Source organism: Colossoma macropomum, unplaced genomic scaffold (genome assembly GCF_904425465.1).
Source record: "Colossoma macropomum unplaced genomic scaffold, Colossoma_macropomum, whole genome shotgun sequence".
Lineage (NCBI taxonomy): Eukaryota > Metazoa > Chordata > Actinopteri > Characiformes > Serrasalmidae > Colossoma > Colossoma macropomum.
Window position 1 is genome coordinate 26,287,049 of NW_023494790.1, and position 20,322 is coordinate 26,307,370.

General features: G+C 38.1%; 1 protein-coding gene across 1 annotated transcript in view; it reads right to left on the reverse strand.

Moving 5' to 3' along the window:
- The window catches only part of cacna1g (calcium channel, voltage-dependent, T type, alpha 1G subunit), a 310,514-nt gene that overhangs the window by 79,504 nt on the left and 210,688 nt on the right, over positions 1-20,322 (reverse strand). Inside the window, 4 exon segments of the mRNA XM_036572800.1 lie at positions 2,089-2,157; positions 12,588-12,711; positions 14,864-14,964; positions 17,932-18,402. Coding sequence (XP_036428693.1) covers positions 2,089-2,157; positions 12,588-12,711; positions 14,864-14,964; positions 17,932-18,402 — 765 coding nt within the window.

Consider the following 20,322-nt stretch of genomic DNA (forward strand, 5'->3'; position numbering starts at 1 on the left):
ACCCTCACCTGAACAAAGACATGTCAGGCGCCAAAAAGCCAGAAGTTGAGGCACCCCTCTCATCTCTGGCCGCCCCAGAAACTTTTTGTCAGGCGCCGTTAATTAACCTCCAGCGAGTATGATTATTCTCTCGCATGATTTTCATTTTGAAATCTCCTGAGTAGGTGTGACCTGGCATATAGCAGGGCCTCAGAATAGAAGCCCTAGACCTGAGTGAGTGACACCTGTGAACTTTCCTGTCTTCTCCTGAGAGGTCTCCGCATGTTCCTCCATTTCAATGCTAGTCATTTGAATATTTGGCAGACGATCCTTTCTTTGTAGCATTAACAGGTGTGGCGCCTAGAATTGAAGGGACGTTTGATGGACTTGTCTTAACGGTCTATTCATGCTGCAGACTTTGAATTTGTCCTCAAGTCTAAATAAAGGGACTGGAATTGTTGGAAGTTTTAATTCAGTCTGAGGCAAGTCGAAGCTGTCGGAGAGGCATTTTAACCCTGTCATACCCCTATTTTTGGAAATACATTCAGACACTTTGGCTTCAGCTAAATAAATCTGTCCCAGAGTAGTTTCACAGGCATCTAGCCTAGTAAACTGCATTAGCATGTGGAATTAGATTAATTTTTATCACTATATATAAAAAAAGCACTGTGCTGTCTTTACTGTCGGATGCACTGTTCTGAGCAAGCATGCACAGATTCAGAATGTAATTCAGATCACTTAGGGCTTATTAGTGATTCGTTTCATCAAAGTAATAAAAGGTGACTGAAGTGTGAGGTATATATCTGTTAGTGATGCACCAAAATAAAAATTCTTGGCTGGAACAGGTTCTAAAAAGGAGTTTTATACAGTACTGATAAGGTGTTCTTTGATTTAACAATAGTGGAACCCTTCATGGTGCTACACTGGATCATTATTAAAATGATGCTTTAAAGAACCAGATACAGCTGGTTTCCATCATAAAAGAAACTGTTTGAACATGCAAAGAACCATTTACACATTTAAATGGTTCTTTAGTGTACATGGTTCATGGTAATTATGCTTCACACTTTGGTTCTGACAACTGTGAATTTTGTTTGTCATTTTAAAAACTATGGCTGCAGTTGGCGCTGGAGCGCTCACAGGGACTTTTCATACCCCCTCTGTTGTTCTGATGTATTCTGTATCTAGCAGGACTTCATGCTTTAAAGTGGTATAAATTCTGTAGTGGAGAAGTTCTTGGGATACCCTACAAGAACAATGATTACAAATTTCTTATCTAATGTCCCTCATAGAAACCACAAAGTAGTTCCACACAGCCAATGTGTTCAGTGTTGATCCACTGCCGCTCGAATTGTTCTAACACGTCTGTGCTGAATTGTGCAGTAGGGAGGACAAAACAAACAGTTTTTAATCACTATTTCTCATTTTCATTACCATTCACATTATGTGTAAAGGTTTATCATGATTAGACTTTGATACTCCACTGTAGGTCTCTTTATTTATTTAATTTAAAAAAGAAACAATTCGTTCGTTTTTAACTTTTGGTGGAAAACCTAACGCGCCATTTTTTGGCTTTTCTGAGCAGCCAAACTTCCAGTGCTCCTTATTTTTGTGTTTGCTTGCTCAGAATGGAAGTTGGCGTCACAAACAAATTATATATTTGGGAAATTTCAGTTTGTTGGGTCATGTTCTTTACATATCATAATAAATGTAACAAAAACATTAAGAAATTATATTAGTGAAAGAGAGCAGTTTATTTAAAAGTAGACAGCCATTATTTTGGCTCAAGATTAAAGAGTTAATAGTGCTGTTGTGGTTTTGTTGCAGGGCCTGTATATAATAGAAAGGGACTAAATAGAGGTAAAACTATGTGAACAGCTAGGGAGCTATTGCACAAACCTGGAGGTAAAATGTTTTGACCAGTCTACACACTGATCGAAAACAGAGGTGCGCTGAGCACTTAAAGAAGAAGAAGGGAAAAAAAAGCCTTGCGGAAATAAAACTAAGCCACTATTGGTTAATGTGCTGGGACCGGGCAGGGTTCGTTTACCCCCTGTGAAAGAGGACCTGTCGCCCCACACGGAGCCAAATGCCATCACCGTCACCTACCTTTATTGTCATTTCAGTCACAAAGATGGCGGTGAAGATGTAGTTGGACAGCGTCAGGAAGATGCGCTCCTGTGGAGAGAGCCAGACGAGGAGGGAAAGTGACGGCTGAGTTAATGCGGGATCAGAGAGAACGCAGCCTTCAGTGTGTGTGTGTGCGTGTGTGTGTGTGTGTGTGTGTGTGTGTGTGTGTGTGCATGTCGCATAGCACATTAGAGGTGCCTCCTGTGAAGTCATCTATGGAACTGTGACTCTGCCCACGCATAGAGTACTCCACAAGCATTAACATCTCACCGACACACACAAACACAGTCACTGCATGAGCCACGTTTCATCGGTCTCAGTGGGTAATGCTAGATACCTCAGTGGGTAATAACTGGAGGATCCCTGCTCCAAAGTGAGATAATAGTTGGCTCTCGCTTCTAGTTTGCTAAAGAGAGCATATCGTGAACTTGAAAATACGCAGCTTGATTAAAGGAACAGGCTGGCAAAAAATCAACTTGACACAGTTTTCCCCTTAGCCCAGATGAAATCGATCAGCCAAGACATGTGTAGTGTCCAACATTTTAAGAGTTTCATTCCAAAATGTGCTGTGTCCATTAGCAACAACTTTGGACATGGTATCTGAAAAAAAATAACATTTGACATATAATGAAAAGTGCATTTTTATTTCTCAAATTAATCATAATATAGCATTGGTATTACTTACATACGTAAAGCCCACTCTTTAACATTATACAGAACTATACAAAAGTTTTAGACCCCTACCAATCTTGATTTAGAAGGCTATTTATCAGTATTTACTTGCTCAGAAAAGCACTAATATTAATACAATTATCAGTGGTTTTATGAAATGTCAATGTTCATTTAACCATTTTCAAGCCTCAGAGAATTATTTGGAAGGAAGGAAGCCCAGTATTATTTGTAGTTATGTAAAATAGTTCTTCAGATTGGTGGAGAAAGTGCTCTAGATGGTTCTATATACCACCAAACAGGGTTCTTCTATTATAACAAGCTTATACCATAACAATAGCAGATCCCTTTTAGGCACTAAATAGAACCCTTTTCAAAAAGGTTCTATACAGAACCATATACCACATGTTCTCCATCAATCTGAAGGACCATTTCACAATGTCAAGAACCTTTTAATCGTGCAAGGAGTTCTATGAGTGTTCTTGGTTCTATATAGAATCAGTTTCTCTACTAAAGTAAATGTAATTGTCATTTTACCTGGTCTTCCGATATAATGATTCACAACAGTGACCAACAGGCCTGGGTCTTAAGGGTTAAAGATCCAAAGCAAGTGTGGATAAATCAGTTCTTTGCATTCTGTCACAAATGCTTGCTAACGATGTCTTAAAATGACACTGATAACACAGAGCCTGCTTGCTCCTCCCAACAATTCTCAAATCCTCTTTCTCCCTTTCTCTCTCTCTCTGTTCCTCTCCTTCTGTCGCACAGCCGTCCCACGCACCAGGTGCTGTCATTTCCACCTCTCTGGCCTGAGCCGGGGACTGTGTGCTCCTCTTTCAGTCCCCCTTCCTGTCAACAAAGCTACATTATCAGAGCTGCAGCCCCCTCTGTTCTAATGAGCTCTCTGCAGAGTGGCGGGGCCTGAGCAGAAGCTGGTAAAAGGGGGATCTGCACTATGTAGGAAACGTACACAGCTGTGTAAGGCCTTCCCAAGGTTTCCCCCATTACCAGCTCTGTTTCGCATTGGATAATGGTGCAGTAGAGCAGCTGGGAGGCAAGCTTTAAGTCCACGCTCCGCTAGCTAGGTGATAGCCAGATGCTGGCATTCCTCAACGCTTCAGTTAGCATCAACACTAAGCCACAGGCTTACTGTAATGGCTCTCAGCGCCGAAGATAGAAAGTCTCAAATGAACACGCTTTCTGCCCAGGCTGCATTTAAGAGCTCTATGTAAATGTGCATGGAAATATGAAGTTGATGGGGGAGAATCTGACCCCGCCAGCAGCCAAAGCCTTTTATCACCACTGTCATAAACTTGGCCCAGGACCTAAGGGCCATCGAGAGGGACACCAAATGCAAAGAGATGAGAAAAGAGCTTTAGTTCTTTAAACAAGGATCAGGGAAAGAAAACAACATTTACTCTGGAATGTGGAGAACATGGGCCCTCCTGCTTATTTATTCTTCTCCTCCTTTGTATGGGCCACGAGACCTTATGACTGCGTTTCCCATGACCCCCCCACTCCTCAGCTCCAGTCAGTTAGAGTACACATACAGTAGTGTGCAAAAGCCAGGGAAGGGACCACCCTTGCATTTACTTAATTTCCTGTCATAACAGCCATTAATTAGTATATGGTATTAATTTGTCAGGGTCAGAAAAAGCAAAAAAAATATATATATTTAACAGAAAATTGAGCAAAAAATGTAATGCCAAATCCAACAGTATTTAATTTGTCCACTTCTCAAACTGTCACCCTCAGATAAACAGCTTCCATCTTGGAGATAGAGAAGAAAGTCAAGTTGCTTTAAATCCCCAAAAATCCACAAGTGCTTCTGTCCATCCTTCCACTTTGAGAAGACAACTCAACATTATGAGAATGAAAGGATGTGTAGCTGTCAAGAAACCATTACTGAGAAAAGGAAATACAGTCGTATGCAAAACTTTCAATACCTCTGGTCAAATGACATGTTCTGTTGATTTTCTAAGTGAAAATAAGTTACACATCCTCAACAACAGACTCAAATATGACATTGTTCTGCACATTTTTGTGCACAACATCTATTTATTTGCTGAGGTCAACATATTAGAAAATAATAAAATTTAAAAAATGTACCATAACTTTTGCCCAGGCCACATTTTATGTGAAATTTTTCCATTATTTTAATTTCAGCAAATAAACAGTAACTGTGTATTAAAATGTGTGATTTCTAACAAAAAGTTTTGCACACTTTTATTCCAGTGAATCACCTAATAAGACTAAGTATTCCAGCACATAAAAGTGTTTAGTTTATCAGATAAAGAGACAGTGAAGTCTAGACAGCAGCATATGATACAAAAGTAATAAAATTGTTAAAACTGTTGTTTTGAGATTCAAAATTGTGTAAATTTGTGTTTCTATAGTTTTTAGTTGGTTTACAGAATACGAATCCCAGCTCATGCTCCAATGCAAGTGAAATATCTTTGATAGGTGAACTAATATCAATGGCATTATATCAGTGTTTGATACCAATTTGTATGGATCTATAGGGGCATTTCATGTGTTAGTCAGTCAGTTATCTCCATGTTTGTCACGTTCTAGTGTCTCAGCTACACTGATCAAACGTGTGAGTGAGGATGCGCTCGGCTTTGTTATGCTGAATGTAATTTTCGCAGTCGTTCATTTGTGTAAATGCTAGTTATCTTTTATTTGACTTAATCCCTTTTACTTCAGTCTTCAGTTCAGTACAAAGAAACAGGACGGCTGTGTGAAAGTGTAGTCAGCAAGATTTCTTAGGCTACATTTGCAGCCTTTCGCTACACAGGTGTAACGTGGTTATTTTTAATCATATCACTAAGAAATGATAATAAACATCATCAGTTGTTGTAGTCAGTTTGTTTCATATCCCTGTTCTTTATTTCTAGGAATTCTTATTTTTATTATGTATTATTATGTCAAAACTACACTTAAAATGTTCAGTATCATTTCAGGGCTCATTTTGCCTTCAGCCCTGAACTGACTGCTCTGTGTTGACTTTGTTTTCATATTAAAGACAACATAAGCAGTAATTGTGTTTTAAAAATGTGCAGAACTAAGATGTGTTCATTCATTTCTACTTACAAAAACAAGAAAACATCATTTTTATCAGGAGCACCCAAACTTTTGCATATAACTGTAGACAAAAAGGAAGAAAATTTGCACTAGAACATCATAACTGGACATCTCAGGAATAAAGTTTTATGGACTGATGAGTCTAAATCTGTAATTGAGATTCCTCAGGAGAAACAGAAAACGCAACCAACTTCTAAGACTGAACTTTGGAGGTGTGGAAAAATATCCCTCCAGAGGTTTCTGTGAAATTTTCTGTTAAATATAAAATGTTTCCTGCTTTTTTCTGACAATGAAACATGGATAACTTCATTTTTGGCTTAACAGCCGTTTTTGACTGGAAATCAAATAAGTTAAAAGTCTCTGACTTTTGCACAGGACTATATGTCGCTCACACACATCTGTCATTAGAGAGCGTTACCTGACATCATAGCTGTGCTTCGGACTGCTTTTGAAAACAGGATGACGTTGTTTAGCGTACCATATGTTTCCATTCATTGCTGAAGTGTGCAGTATGTGAATGTGTGTGTTAGAGTTCATGAATGACGAAGAGCATGCCAGAGAGCTTCAGAAGTGGATCCCTTGAGGGACAAGGTCACATCCAGCTCTGCTCTCACTCTCTAAATGCTTTTAAACATCTGAATTCTCTCTTGCCCTCAGAAAAACGCACACGCATACAGCACATACGCGCAGCAAGAGGTGCTACTCAGAGGTTGCACCAGCTCCCCTTGGTCTCCTCCTCATCCATTTCTCATTAGTTTAGGTGGAGAAGTGGCATGCTGAAAAGGTTGAAAAACACCTAGCCTTGACAGAGGGCTCAGGTGGGGAGTCTGATGGAATTAGTTAATATGAAAAAAAAAGTCTTCATATAAAATATTAATGGCACATGTCTGAGCTCAGTGAGGTACCCGATACTATGAAGAGGCTCTGCCATGGAGGTGTGACTGACAGAAGAACAGAGATCACATTAAAGTTAAAAAAGTTCAAATTCACAGAGAGAGAGAGAGAGAGAGAGAGAGGAGAGAGAGAGAGAGATGGCCTGCTTGCTACTAAAGATGGAACCTTTATCGATTGACATCAGAATTCTTTTTTGTAGCTGACAATACACTAATTGAAAGTACAGCAGGATGAGAGAAAAAATGACAAGTACAAACACAAGTATGTGTGCATAGTTGTGCATATATATATATATATATATATATATATAATTATATATATATAGCATTTTATAAAAGCTTATTGCTTTTCAAATTTTCAATTACTTGCCACATTCATCAAAATACATGAGTATTTTAAAATGTGAATGTGGAACTGAAATAACATATATATATATATATAACAGAAATTGTGCATTACCAAGTGCAGAAGTCTGTTCACTGTAGGGAATGTGTTGACTTTCTTTCACTTAAGAATCAACAAAACATAATGTGATCAGGAATCTCCAAACCTTTTCATACAACTCTACATAAGGCAGAAAGGAGAGACCCTAAAAGCTTTGTGTTGTACTAAGGGCCACAGTTATGTCTTCAGGGGGAAGTGCACAAATCATACAGGCAAAAAGGCACATAGCAAAAACTGAATTACATGGATTAAACCTGCAGAAAATATAGGAACATTCTGCTTCACAATGTGTCTCGGAAAACAATTACATATGAGAAAAGCCTTTGGGTTCTTTACTTAAAACCTTCTGAGCTCTACACCATTATGTATGGGACAAAACTACAAACACAGAATAACAGAACACAGTCCATTTCCATGCTGTTCAATTTCCAGTGCTCCTTGCCATGACTTTATAATATTACATCCATATTATATACTCAAATATATAAGTAAGAATTGAGTAAAATCTAAAGTTATTTACTTCAACAGTTCTTTGTGATCTGTGATGCTAAATGGTCTTTCTACATCTTTCCTATTTCTGCTGGAGACAATTGCGTAAGTGCTGGGTACAGCTCTCTGGAACCAAAGCCACCCTCATCTCTCAACTAGCAAGACAGAAAGGCATACAGAAAGAGCAATGCATGCAAATGTATGCACTTCCATATATCCTTCATATGAAATGGGCTGAGACGGACCGCAGGAGATGGCGTAATCATTTAAGCAGCCTCCGAATGACATCACGCCTGAACTGAACTTCTGTACTTTCTGATTACATAATAGTAAGACATATGTCATAAAGTTCAATGCACTAAACACCACAAGACCATTGTGAATAATATTAAACTACAACCTAATCATTTATTACATGAAAAGTCTTTGGAAGCAACCTCAACTGTGTATTCTCTAAATATTTCATTATAACTTTTTTCATCTAGTCATCTGTTCCTGGCAGAAACAACATTACGGTTAATTTCGTGTTGTCCATATTGCCCTGATTTATATGTCCCCCCTGCTGTACAAGCTGAGACACTGCTGTTCATTTTAAAGCCACTTAACATTACAGGCATGTTTGAGGCATTGGCATTTGTTCTAAAATTTTTTTTGCAACTAGCTAAAGAACAGAACCAGGATTTTTCCACAGAAACAAAGTTTACTTTACGGTTGATGTTTGAAAGAAAAGCTTTGCATGTAACTTTTCTGTAAACCCTTCTATAATCTTTATTTATATGAATTCTGTATATTTTCCCCTGAAATAGTTTATTGACAAAGTTTATCATACTTTTTTTTTCATGAGTGACCCATACTTCCTGTGTCAGTATGATTATATTTTTTGGGCCATCTTTTCACACAGAGATTATAGCATTGCTTGTTTTATGGTTACAATGTCTCAAGTTACATTCAGACATGCAAAGTAAGTAGACATGTTAAGTAGACAAATTTAGGTACAATTTAATCAGAAAGTGCAGGTGCTAGACTGGCCTCACTGCAGTCAAACTGCAAAATACAAGAAAATACAACAACGAAGGCCCAAGTCTTTACATTGAATATGGATCTACTGGTGTCTTTAAAACTCAGAGAGAGAAGTGTTGCTTCAAAGAAACTTGGAGAAACACAGAGGTAAACTTGTTCCTGTCCCAACTTATGTTGGAACATGTTGCAGACATCAAATTTAGAAAGCGTGTATATTTGCAAAGGAAAAATATGTTTAAATAAATAGATAACAGTAATAATGAGGTTCATAAAATAATCAAATATCAAGTTATTGTACTGTTTTAAATTTAGTACAGGTCAAACAGTGTTTTCTAATCATTGCTTTCTGTTTTTATTTGCATATTATATACTGTCTCAACTTTTCTGGAATTGAGGTTTATAGTGTATCTTTGAGGAAAGCGATTCACTGTTCCATCAGTTCTATTTTAACTTTTCACATTTAGTTCTTACCTCCTTTTTGTATGTTTAATTTCATTCAGTTATAGCACCTGTACTGCTTTACACACCTCTGACCTGAGGTCTGTCATTTAATTTTAAACCTAAATATCTCAAAAAGAGAAGAACTGCAGCTAAACCTCAGTTCCTATGTTGCTCAATGCTGGAAGTACTATGTTCCGCTGTGGTTCTATAGGAAACTCAGTACTTGATGACTTTTTGATTTTAAATGCTTTCACTCTTACCCAAGTTATCTTTTTGCTGGCTTCTTTCACTTCTTGTCATCATTTCATTGAAGCAAGAGTATTGTGATTTGTGTAAGCCACACTACCGAGCTCTGGTTACATTACAACTCTCTACTGACATTTAGAAATACACGCAATTTCACTTATTCCCTGGACTCTTATTTCCACTCCCAGTGAATTTATTTAAAAAAGAAAAGCCCTCCAGTATAATACTCATTTCATCTGGAGTTTCCAGAATAGGGCAACAGCTAAAACACAGTCTTGCCTCTGGAGCAGTTCAGTCTCATTTTAGACAGCTCAGTAATAACTGCATGTTTCCCCACACTGGGAATAACATCTTGGTAAGAAGCTGGGGTTTTCCCCTACTAAACTAACAATTAAATGAAAAGAATATAAAAATATCACGGCTACCATTTCTGAGGTTGCCTGGCTTACTGTCAGCTGTAAGCTAAAGCAAAGCCTTCTCTTGGCAAAGCTAATGATGTTTTCATCAAGCAGAAGAAAAGCCTCCATAAATAGCTGTACTGATGGTCCAAATAAACATATCAAGAATATCATGAGGTCTGCACAGACCTATAATAATAAGTTACCAAATCTTCTATAGGGAACAATATTTTAAGGGAATTTGTCTGCAAATTGCAAATTTCCATTTATATACTTATATGATATAGTAAAATAAGTTTAAATATTGGAAAAAAATACATAAGCCATAAAATGTGCCATAACTTTTGTACATGCATTTAATGCTTTATATTGTTTTCCAATATATCAAATTCAGTAAATAAATAGCAGTTGTGTATTAAATTGCACTCTCTGTGGATAGCAAAAAAATATATATGTTGTCTGTAGATTACCTTATTTTTACGAAAATCAATAAAACATTTAATTTCACTACATGCGCCCAAACTTTTGCATATGACTGTGAGATCAAATCTGATGGTAAAATAAGAGAATGTAAAAGTGTCCTCTATGGTGTATCTGTAAGATCACATTCATATCTGATCACTCATCTGAGTGTATGTAACTCGCATTATTAAAATGCATTATTTTAGCATCATAAAAAATTATACACATGGGAATGCAGGTAATAAAACAGCACTTAATTCAGTTTGTATGTGGTCTACATATCACTGCTGAAGAACAAAGCCTCGTATCTCCATTTTCCGTTTTTGACACAAACTGAAAATGCCAGTTGCCCTTTACATTGTGTGTAAATTTCACAATGAATGCACCAAAATAACTGGCCCAAAATGACTTGGAAAAAAGTCTGGTTCCATTGATTTACATTAAAAGTAAAGCAGTTCTTTCCTTTTCCTGTAAACTTATCATTTTGGAGATATGAGGTTTTGTTCCGACAGCAGCGACGTGATTTGTAAGTATTAATGTGAATTTGTGTAAACAGATAAACAGATAAATACCCGAGGATCAGGTACACAGACTCTTAGAAGACTTCTTTTGTTGGCTTGTAATTTGGTAAATTAGGTGTTATTTGCTAATAATATATAAATTTAGGGACTAATGGGCAGCTGCATCTTTCCACGTAACTGAAGATGATTCATCACATACGTGAATTTCAAGAATCAGATGTAGCACTGTTATTATGTCATTGTGGGCATTTAAATCTGTGCTCCTTTCTATGCTACTCTGATGAAACTTCACAACCACCTTATATATAAACAAACTTTAAATCCACAGTGGTTTCATGTGAAATGATTAATGTCAGAGGAAATTACTGGCTCATATTTCTTTACATTGGTGGTGACAGCCACCAAGGATTGTGTCGTCCACAAAACAAATATAACCATTTTATTTACTTTCTAAAACACCAGTGAATGTCTTATGATTTTTTTTAAATGTCTGTTGTCCTTTACATTATGTGTAAATTTTACAATAAAATACATTTTAGGCTAAAAGATAACTATCAAAACTGCAAAACTCTCATAAAACAATATTTCAGACATCAGGCAACGTTTATAACCATTTCATGTAATAACTTTCTGTGAGGCAGCTTTTAGAGGCATCAAACTCTTCGGACGTCTGGTTCCTATCACCACCACTGTGAACAATTCTGATTCTGTAAGTTTCTCTGCAATACAGCATTTCACATCAAATCACTCTGATTGACTTTGTTTACATCTTATCTCAAATTGTTGAAAAAACAGTGAAATTTCACCTTTAACAACAGTTGTACATGTTTATATGGCTTAGGTGACAAGGCTGTAAAAAGATGATATTCAGCTTCAAGCAACATTACCATTCTCTTCACAATCATAAATATTTTGGCATCTCCTTTTGACACCTTAACAGAGGGATGAATGAGATGGCACGAAAGCGCAATCCATATTAAATCCTTTTAGCTGACAATGTCCATGACTCTGCTGACCTTTGCTTTCATCCCTTCTATTTTGCTGCTCAGCATGTCAAGCAAGAGCGCGGGTAACTGTCACAAGCAGTAAACAAGCAAAACTGATAATGAGAAGCAACTCTTTTAAGCCAGGCTGATCTCTCCTTTGGGTCTAAAAGGCGGCCAGAATAAGAAATGGAATCTTTTCACACACACAGATCTGCGCAATCCAGCATAATCATTCCTTTAGCAAATGTGTCAAGTAATCAACTTTAATTCTCAGCACGCTGAGCCTCAGCAAATGCTGGACCCATTAAATTTAAAATTCAGTTTATGTTTTGTGAGGCGTAGAGTGCTTACAAAACACCTCCTGGAACCATTCAACTTTAATAATTACATCATTATATAAGCTGGAAATTACAGTAAGCTCAAAATTGAGTACTATATGTGCATTTTAATACTTCTGTCAGGTTGCAACACGCTTAAAAGAGAATCTGGCTTTGTGTGTGTGTGTGTGTGTGTGTGTGTGTGTGTGTGAGAGAGAGAGAGAGAGAGAGAGAGAGAGAGAGAAAGAAAGAGAGAGAGATTGAGATTTTCTAAGCCTCTGATTTGAGCCATTTATCTCCTTTTCAGTCATTAAAATGCAAGGGAACCTCCAGTTTAGCTACCTAGCCGTGAGCGTATCTGGCTACATTCTCACCAATCAGTCCAAGAGTGATGTCAAAGGTAATCAGTTATCAGTATAATTATCACTTCACTGAACATTGATTTAATGTTGAGACAGCAATGTTGTGACTGGCTTTCAGTCTGTGATCTCAAATGTGTGAACTCACAGCACTTTTGGCATCAATCTTGGGCCTCTCCATAGCAATTGTGATGCAGTTGAGGAAGATGATGACAAGGACGACATGGTCAAACATCTTGTGCTTGATGATCTTATTGCAGGTCACACGAAATCTGCAAAACATGATTAAGTTGGTTACTTAGCAGACAGTGACATGTGAGAGTCATAAAACCACTGTTTCGTTTATTCAATGTCCAGTCAAAATAGCCATTAGGTACAATTTATTTATATTCTAGTGTCAGAAAAAAGCAGGAACCACATTTAACAAAAAGTACACAAAATGTATATCACCCTTACAGAAAAGTCACATGTATTTCACATGTGAAGTGTGTAAAAACCACATGTTGACAAGTTTTCAGAACTTGAGTTTTAAATATGATTAAACTATAGAGAGAAATAGGACTCCTAAGAACAGTATTAAACCTGGTAGATCAGCAAAACTGTCATCAGATAAACTGTACTTAAAGATTTCAAGACAAAATCAAGCTCCATTCTTGCTTCAGATCATGAAAAAAACGTGTGCTTGTCAGTCCTTCTACTGTGAGAAGAAAACTAAACAAACATTTGCAAATCAAACAAAAAAGCTGCTGGTGTTTTTAGAACAACGGACTGACCACCCCAGAGCCTACAGCTCAACATTATATAATGTGCAGAAAATTCAACCAACTTCTAAGATTGAACTTTTAAGGTGTTCCTGCAGATTTCTTTGAAAGACTCCAGAAAATAATTAAGTTTTTCAGAGAAAATCAAGCTTTAGATCTGAATAAATCCACTATTAATTCATCCTTCTTTCCACTGTGAGAAGACAACTCAACACTACGAGTCTGATATGTAGACAAAACAGGATGAAAATTACACTAGAACATCAAAACATCGAGTCCAGATCTTAGCTTCACTGAATGTGTTTGGGATTACATGGGTGGTGAGAAGAAGAAAATGCAACCAACTTCTAATACTGAACTTTAAAGGTATTTATAATAAGCATGGACAAATATTCCTGCCCATTTCTTCAAAAACTGAAAGCAAGTCTCCTGAAAACAACATAAGCTGTGATAAATGCAAACGGTGGACACATTAAACATTAAAAATATTCATATTATATTTATTGTTGAATAATTTTCTGTTGAATATTTCCTGCACTGAGTAACTTACATTACATGGTCATTTGGTCTGGAAATTACATAAATGAAAGGACGCTCCATAACTTTATACAGTACTGTATGGCATGAATGGGTTAACATATGTAACACAGAGATATCGCGATGTACAGACTCTGCATCATAAGCAATACATTTCTGAATAGACACAAATTAAAAATACATAAAGACGTGTGTTTAGCCTTCAGTGGCACTGACTTTATGATTCCTATGATGAATAAATAAAGTTCAGGGTGCTTTAATGTCTTTCAGACTTGGCCTGCTATTAAGGAATTTATGCACAGGAGGACACGGCAACTCCAAAGCGTTGTCATGCCAACCTCCTTCTCTCAGCTCCCATCTCTCGCTCTGTAGGAACGGCTACATTGAGCCAAAAAAGGGAAGAAAGTAGACCAAGGCAATCCCTGATTCGCAGCAGTAAACATGCCCATCAAGGCGGTACATTACAGCACAGTCCTTAGATAAGCAGCTAACTTTTCTGCAGTTTGACTACAGCAGAATTTCAATGATTCTGTCGTGATTCCAAAAAGATGACAAACGTTATCAAGCTTAGACTTTTACATAAGCAAGAATTCACATTATAGTAGGTTAAAGACATGCGAACTGTGCTGCTGTGCTCAGTGTATACTAAGAGTAAGCTCCTGAATGCAGCATGGTCAGAGGCTGCATCTTTTCTGGGTTCACTGAAGGAGGAGGAGGATGATCTGTCTCTGTTTGATGTTTAATTAGTAAAGCGCTGGCAGAGTGTACCGTGCAAAGCTGGCTTTTTCTCCCATCTTCTTTCCTTTTAATAAATGCATTCTACATGAAGCCTAATGCAAGTAGACACATACTTCAGAAGCATGGGAAGGCAAGGCTGAGTGGACTGGGCAGTGGTTTGCATGTGCATGGGTGACAAGCTGAAAGCTTGGAGAGTCTCCTCTGGCCCAAAAGTGGCAAAGTGTCTGTGAGCGATATGGGAATCAGCACAAAACCTACTAAAACTACAGCTCTGGAGAGCTTAGTTCCAAAACACATAGCTCCAACATGTAGTGCTTCTGAAGCATCTACAAGTTCACAAGAAGGGCATTTTTGCATGTTGCATAACAGTACAGTGGCATAACCTCACCTGGACTCTGGAGGAAACAGGTACAAAGACCAGGTGCTCCTCTGTCTGCACCATTCAGGCTGCTTCCGCTCGAACCAGCGGTACAGTCGCGCTCGCCGACTCTGCAGATAAATGAGAAAATAAGAAAAACAAATAAGGCCAAATACAGCCAAACTACATCACATACATTTCCATAAGTTTTGTACTGATAATCATCTATAATTAAACCAATTATAATATGTAAGTTCTGATGTTACATTGTGATTGTCTGAGAGGCAATCTATGAGTATGAATGTTGCCTGATATTGACACTGTGATTGCATTTTTAAAATTTTATTTAACACTGAAACCAAACGACGCACTACTTTCAGCACCACATTCAGAGCGTCTGCTGATGGACTCTTTAATTCAATAAAATCTGTGTATGTCCACATTGGCCACTGTAAAATGTTTCAGCATGAATCATCAGTTTCTGTGTACTACAATGTTCCTATCACTGTATAAAAGATGCATGAGACTTCCTTTACTGTTGGATGCACTGTGATTTTTTCCAAGTAAGAGCTTGAGCTCATTCAGAGTGCAATTCAGATCAGTAAGTACTCATTACAGGTGTTTAACCAGAGCTAAAATGTGAATGATGTGAAGTATATTCACATATTTTCTTGCTAGAAAAAGTAGTTTGTGACTCAAGCTAAATAAAAATCTCCAGAATTCAGCTTTCTTAGATTATACACTTCAAGACGGATTTCTTTACCCTATTAGTTCATGTCCTTGATCGTGTTAAGCAGAATCCATATCATTTAAAACACAAAATTCTGGAATTTGGCTTCTCTTCACGTTTGCCCTCCTTTAAATGGCATCTGATGTTTGAGCATGTCAGCATGATCCAGTGGCAGGGAAAAACTGTACTAACCAATAATATCTTAACATGTGACCTATCATCGCGCAAGAAGACCCGTCATCACCTTCCTTTGCAGCTGCACATACATGTATGTCAGCTAAATCATTTCAGGAGCCTGATGTTATTTCAGTTTGTTTACACTGGCAACCTGCGTTCATGTTAACAAAAGTAAAGGAGTTCAAGTATACAGTAGTATTTGCGCTGTTTTCTGCCGCGATGCTGCTGATGAAGCAACGTGTGCAAACACACACAGTCCATCTCTTGCTCATACACATTATGTAGTTACATTAGTACACAGGTTTATTTTAGCGATAACATTTTTGTCCTTTTTCACTTACTTTTGCCATGAAAATATAAGAAAAGCAAAAGGAATATGGATGCTAAAAGGCTAGCTTGCTAACTGGTGCCTTGCCTCATACATTTAAAAGTGTAAGAAGAAAAAAAAAATATTAAAATCAAGCTTTCAACAAATAATGGATCCTGTTTCAGGTACTACAGAAAATGCAGATCAAAATGCACTTCATTCTTGACAAAATCAGTTTTTTCTTTGGCTTTTCTGCAAAACAGACAGAAAGTCTGACTCTGTATTCCTTTCTGAAGACCTGCTTTTCATGATCCAGTCAAATGCTGAAGAATAAAATCACGTCAGGTCCACAGTTATTTCACAGCCCACGGCCCTGTTTCACTCGGAAATCTGTCAAATTAAGGAAGAAAAACGTGTTTGGATTTTTAATTCAAGCTGACCACTCTAGGATCACTCTAGTTTAATTATCCCTGACCTACCAAACATTTTCTTCAAACTCTCTGCCTTTTTTCCTTTCCATAATTTCAGCCCTGGACATAGCTAGCTAGCTAATTCTAGCTTGTGTGCTTTTACAGGTGAATGGCTAGACATCTTCTCTCTCCATGTCTCCTCATCTAGTACACGAAAGTAGCAGTTGTTCAAGTTCAATCCTTTGCTTACACTGAAGTCTGTTGCATAATCTAATGCATTACCCTTAGAGTGTGCTACTGATTAATATACCACTCACTGTTCGTCTCACAGATTGCTGCATTGGAAAAACGTTTTTAATTGGTATGTAAGTCAATTAAAGAAAAAGAAGAAGGAAAAAGTGGAATGTAAACCAATTTCTGCTATTATGCAATCTAAAGAAATAAACTCATTACACACAAAACAGATCCAACATTACTGCAGAGTAGCTTGTAGGTTGAGCTGATATTGTGGGATGTTATTTACTTCAGTGTACGTTCAACAAAAAGAAAAATAAATGCTAATGCTTTCATTTAGAGTCCCCTAAATTGCAGGTATTAACCAGGTAAGTGTGTGGTACAGTTTCCAACGTACTAGATAATTTCTTGGGTAACATAATGCACATTTAAGCAGTGAAGTAAATTAGAAACATCTCCAAGTACTAGGCAAGGTATATCACATAAATTGAAAGGACAAAATATAAATATAGTTTACTCAGTAAGATCACAGTAAGAATCACTGCTTTCTTTTACAGCTCAGATTCAGTTTCATTTCTAGATAATAGATTCCTTTAGACTCTTTCCACTTCGTTCACAATTGTTTTACACCATATAACTACCCTGTAGTTTTTACCCGACATAATTGCATGGCACTTTGGAGACTGTATCTCACATTTACCCAGTTAATACTTAGTACATTTGGGTATTTCAGTGTAATTTAGTTAGACCGCCTTGGAACTCACCAATATGTTATCCAAAATAATTGCCTAGTACTCTGAAGTTTGTACCTCACACTTTCCTAATTAATGCCTACAACTCAAGGGACTGTAAAGGAAAGCATTACCACATAAATTTCACAACAATTTTACTTTGCACACACTCAAACTCATTTTCATTGACTTACTATAATTGCTTGAAAAAGTGATTTTTCATGCAACCTGCAAAAGGCCACCCTCTATTAGTAACATTATGGTGTGTAGAACATTTTGGTTCACCTGTTTAAGCAGTTTTATCAAAGTTACCTCAAACACGTGTAACTGATTTTCAAACATGCTAGTGCATTTACACCCAGGCCTAAAGATGTTATAAAACAAGCTAAGCTGAAGCTTGAAGAGGAGACACTGTTGTCCTCCTTCACAGTCAGCAACATCACTACATTTGATCATAGAGCCCAGCACTATTTTATAAAAACCCCAGGTGCAGATGTGGGCGTTCTCACCAGGTTTCCTTCATCGTCACCATTGTCGTCCTCGCTATGGTGATCGTCCAGTGACAACTGGGTGGTGGCACCAGTGGGTGAGCTCTTGCCATTGCTGAGCAGGTTGGGTGGGCGTGTGCTGTGGATGCTGGCGGACCGATGCAGGTAGGGCACCTGCAGAGTGTCCGGCGGCAGGTCAAAGGAACTGCGCGTCTCTAAAGACTCCATGCGCCTGTGCCGGGGCCTTTGGCCAAAAGAGTCTGTCCTGGACAGGGAGGCATCATCCCCCTCTGAGGCCCCTCCACCCCCTCTGCCCCCATCCTCGTCCGAGCTGGACTGGCCATCTCCGGAGAGCAGGGAGCGGCGCTCGCCAGACTGCCGTTTCTGCCTCTTCAGGCTGGGGGCTCGGCCCAGACTGTTCCAGCTGGAACGCCGGCTGTTCCAGCTGCTGCCTGAGCTCCAGGGGGCGTGAGGAGAACTACGTGCACTTGACTGCAGAAGGAAAGGGCAGTGCAGGTGAGGTGGGGTCATTCAATCATTATAGTTACAGAATTGTCTAATCATGTGGGAATCACACTAGCTTTAAACAAAAACAGACAGAACAAACACTTTCAAAGTGTTTTTAGTACAAGTGTTTTCTTCATCAGTTTCCAATAACTAACTTTGCTTTTAATTTACTGTTCTTATTCAATAACATGATCTTGGAATGCTGTCACTGAGCTGAGGCAGCTTTGATGAGGTAATTCAACAATCATGAGGCCCTTTGTGTTGCAACTGCTAGTGTGCATTGTTTAAAAAGTTTAAGGAAAAGTTCAGCCAAAAATCAAATGTAAAGAATTTTCTGCACGTTTGGAGTCTGAAATTTTGCTTCTTTAGATTAGACTACAAGGCTAACATTGCTAACAAACACTAGAATTCAATAGCCAACCAAGCAGCCCAAATTATTTCCATAAAAATATATTATCACAATGTCTCTTTATTCACTCAAACAGCAACCAGGCCTTGACTGGTCACACAGACTTAGTGATGTGGTTTAGAACGCAGTATGACTGATTGTGAACTGAGTGCTGATCTATGATCAGTTTTGTGACAATGACAGTCATAAATATTGAGGAATCTGATCCAAAATCAGTCCTGCTTTGTGAATACAAGTCCTGATGCTGTCTGAAACGGATGCCCAGTAAAGTTTTGTTAATTTTTATCGTTCACAGTAAGTCATCCTGTGACTAAAACCACACTGACTAGTTTGCATTTTATGGGCATGTGCCCAGGGGCCGAGCCACCAGGGAGCCCCCACGAGCAATTATGAGAAAATCTAAACAGCTGTTTTTATTCACAGTGGGAACTTTACTAGCGCCACAGTGGAAGAGAAAAGAAAATGTCATTGTGTTATGGCTCATCGCTATCCTGAAGCTCTCGATGTCTTTCCCAAACGTCTGCTTCATTTTCTCATCCAATCATTGCTTAGCAACCGTTCCACTATCTGACTTTACCTCGATCAAGCTTTCAGATTTTTTAGCAGAGAGCTAGTGTTCCTCCTTTGAACGTACTTCGAATTTGAAGCTCCAGATATTCAAAAGATGTGCCTGGGGGATCTTAATAAAAGCGAAACCTGAAACATGCCCATTTCCAAAGCCGGAGCTAAAGAAAAAAAGTTGCATCATCCTTGTCGCCCTTGTCTGTAAGATATAAATGAGGGGAAAAAAAATCCATGCCCACTGTAGCAGTATGCTTTAGCTAGAATGCATGATAGTTTGGCTTTTAAGTTTGCTGCTTTGCTCCATCTAGAGGTACATTTCAGCTGTTTTAATTTATGACATCTTCAATGGGGATAATTGTGTTGCGTGTCAAGAGTAGACACATGCTTTATAGGGAAGTGCTGCATTAGTTGTTATTCTTGTTAAGTAATTAAGTAGTTAAGTAATCTTGCTATCATTTTGTCTCAACTGGAGAAAAAAATGCACTTATAGTGGTGATGTGCACAACACTGCAGTTAGTACACTGCACATTATGGTGCCTTGTGTAACCTGCTGTGATATTAAAATATTCACTGACCACCCACAAAAGGTAGCCAGAGTGGGGTCCACCAAATATTTGTGCCCAGGGGCCGATAACTTGATATTCCAGGTCTGCTCATAAGGGGAAATTAGATTTTTCACCAGACCTTTCCTTTAAAGGCTTTCTCTTAACCCCTTTTTCAGAGTAGTCATACCATGCAACTTCAGCTTGTTTTGGAGGTCCCTTCCATACGCAATGTATTTCGATGGAAATGTGTATGATTTCTGGATTTTTGTCTTTGTAGGCCAGGCAAGCAAGTCAGCAATTAAAAACATGTTTTTATCGTGCGTAAATGATATTTTTTAACTGCGGCAGCACATAACATTTTAAAATCAAGACAGCTACAGTTGTGTT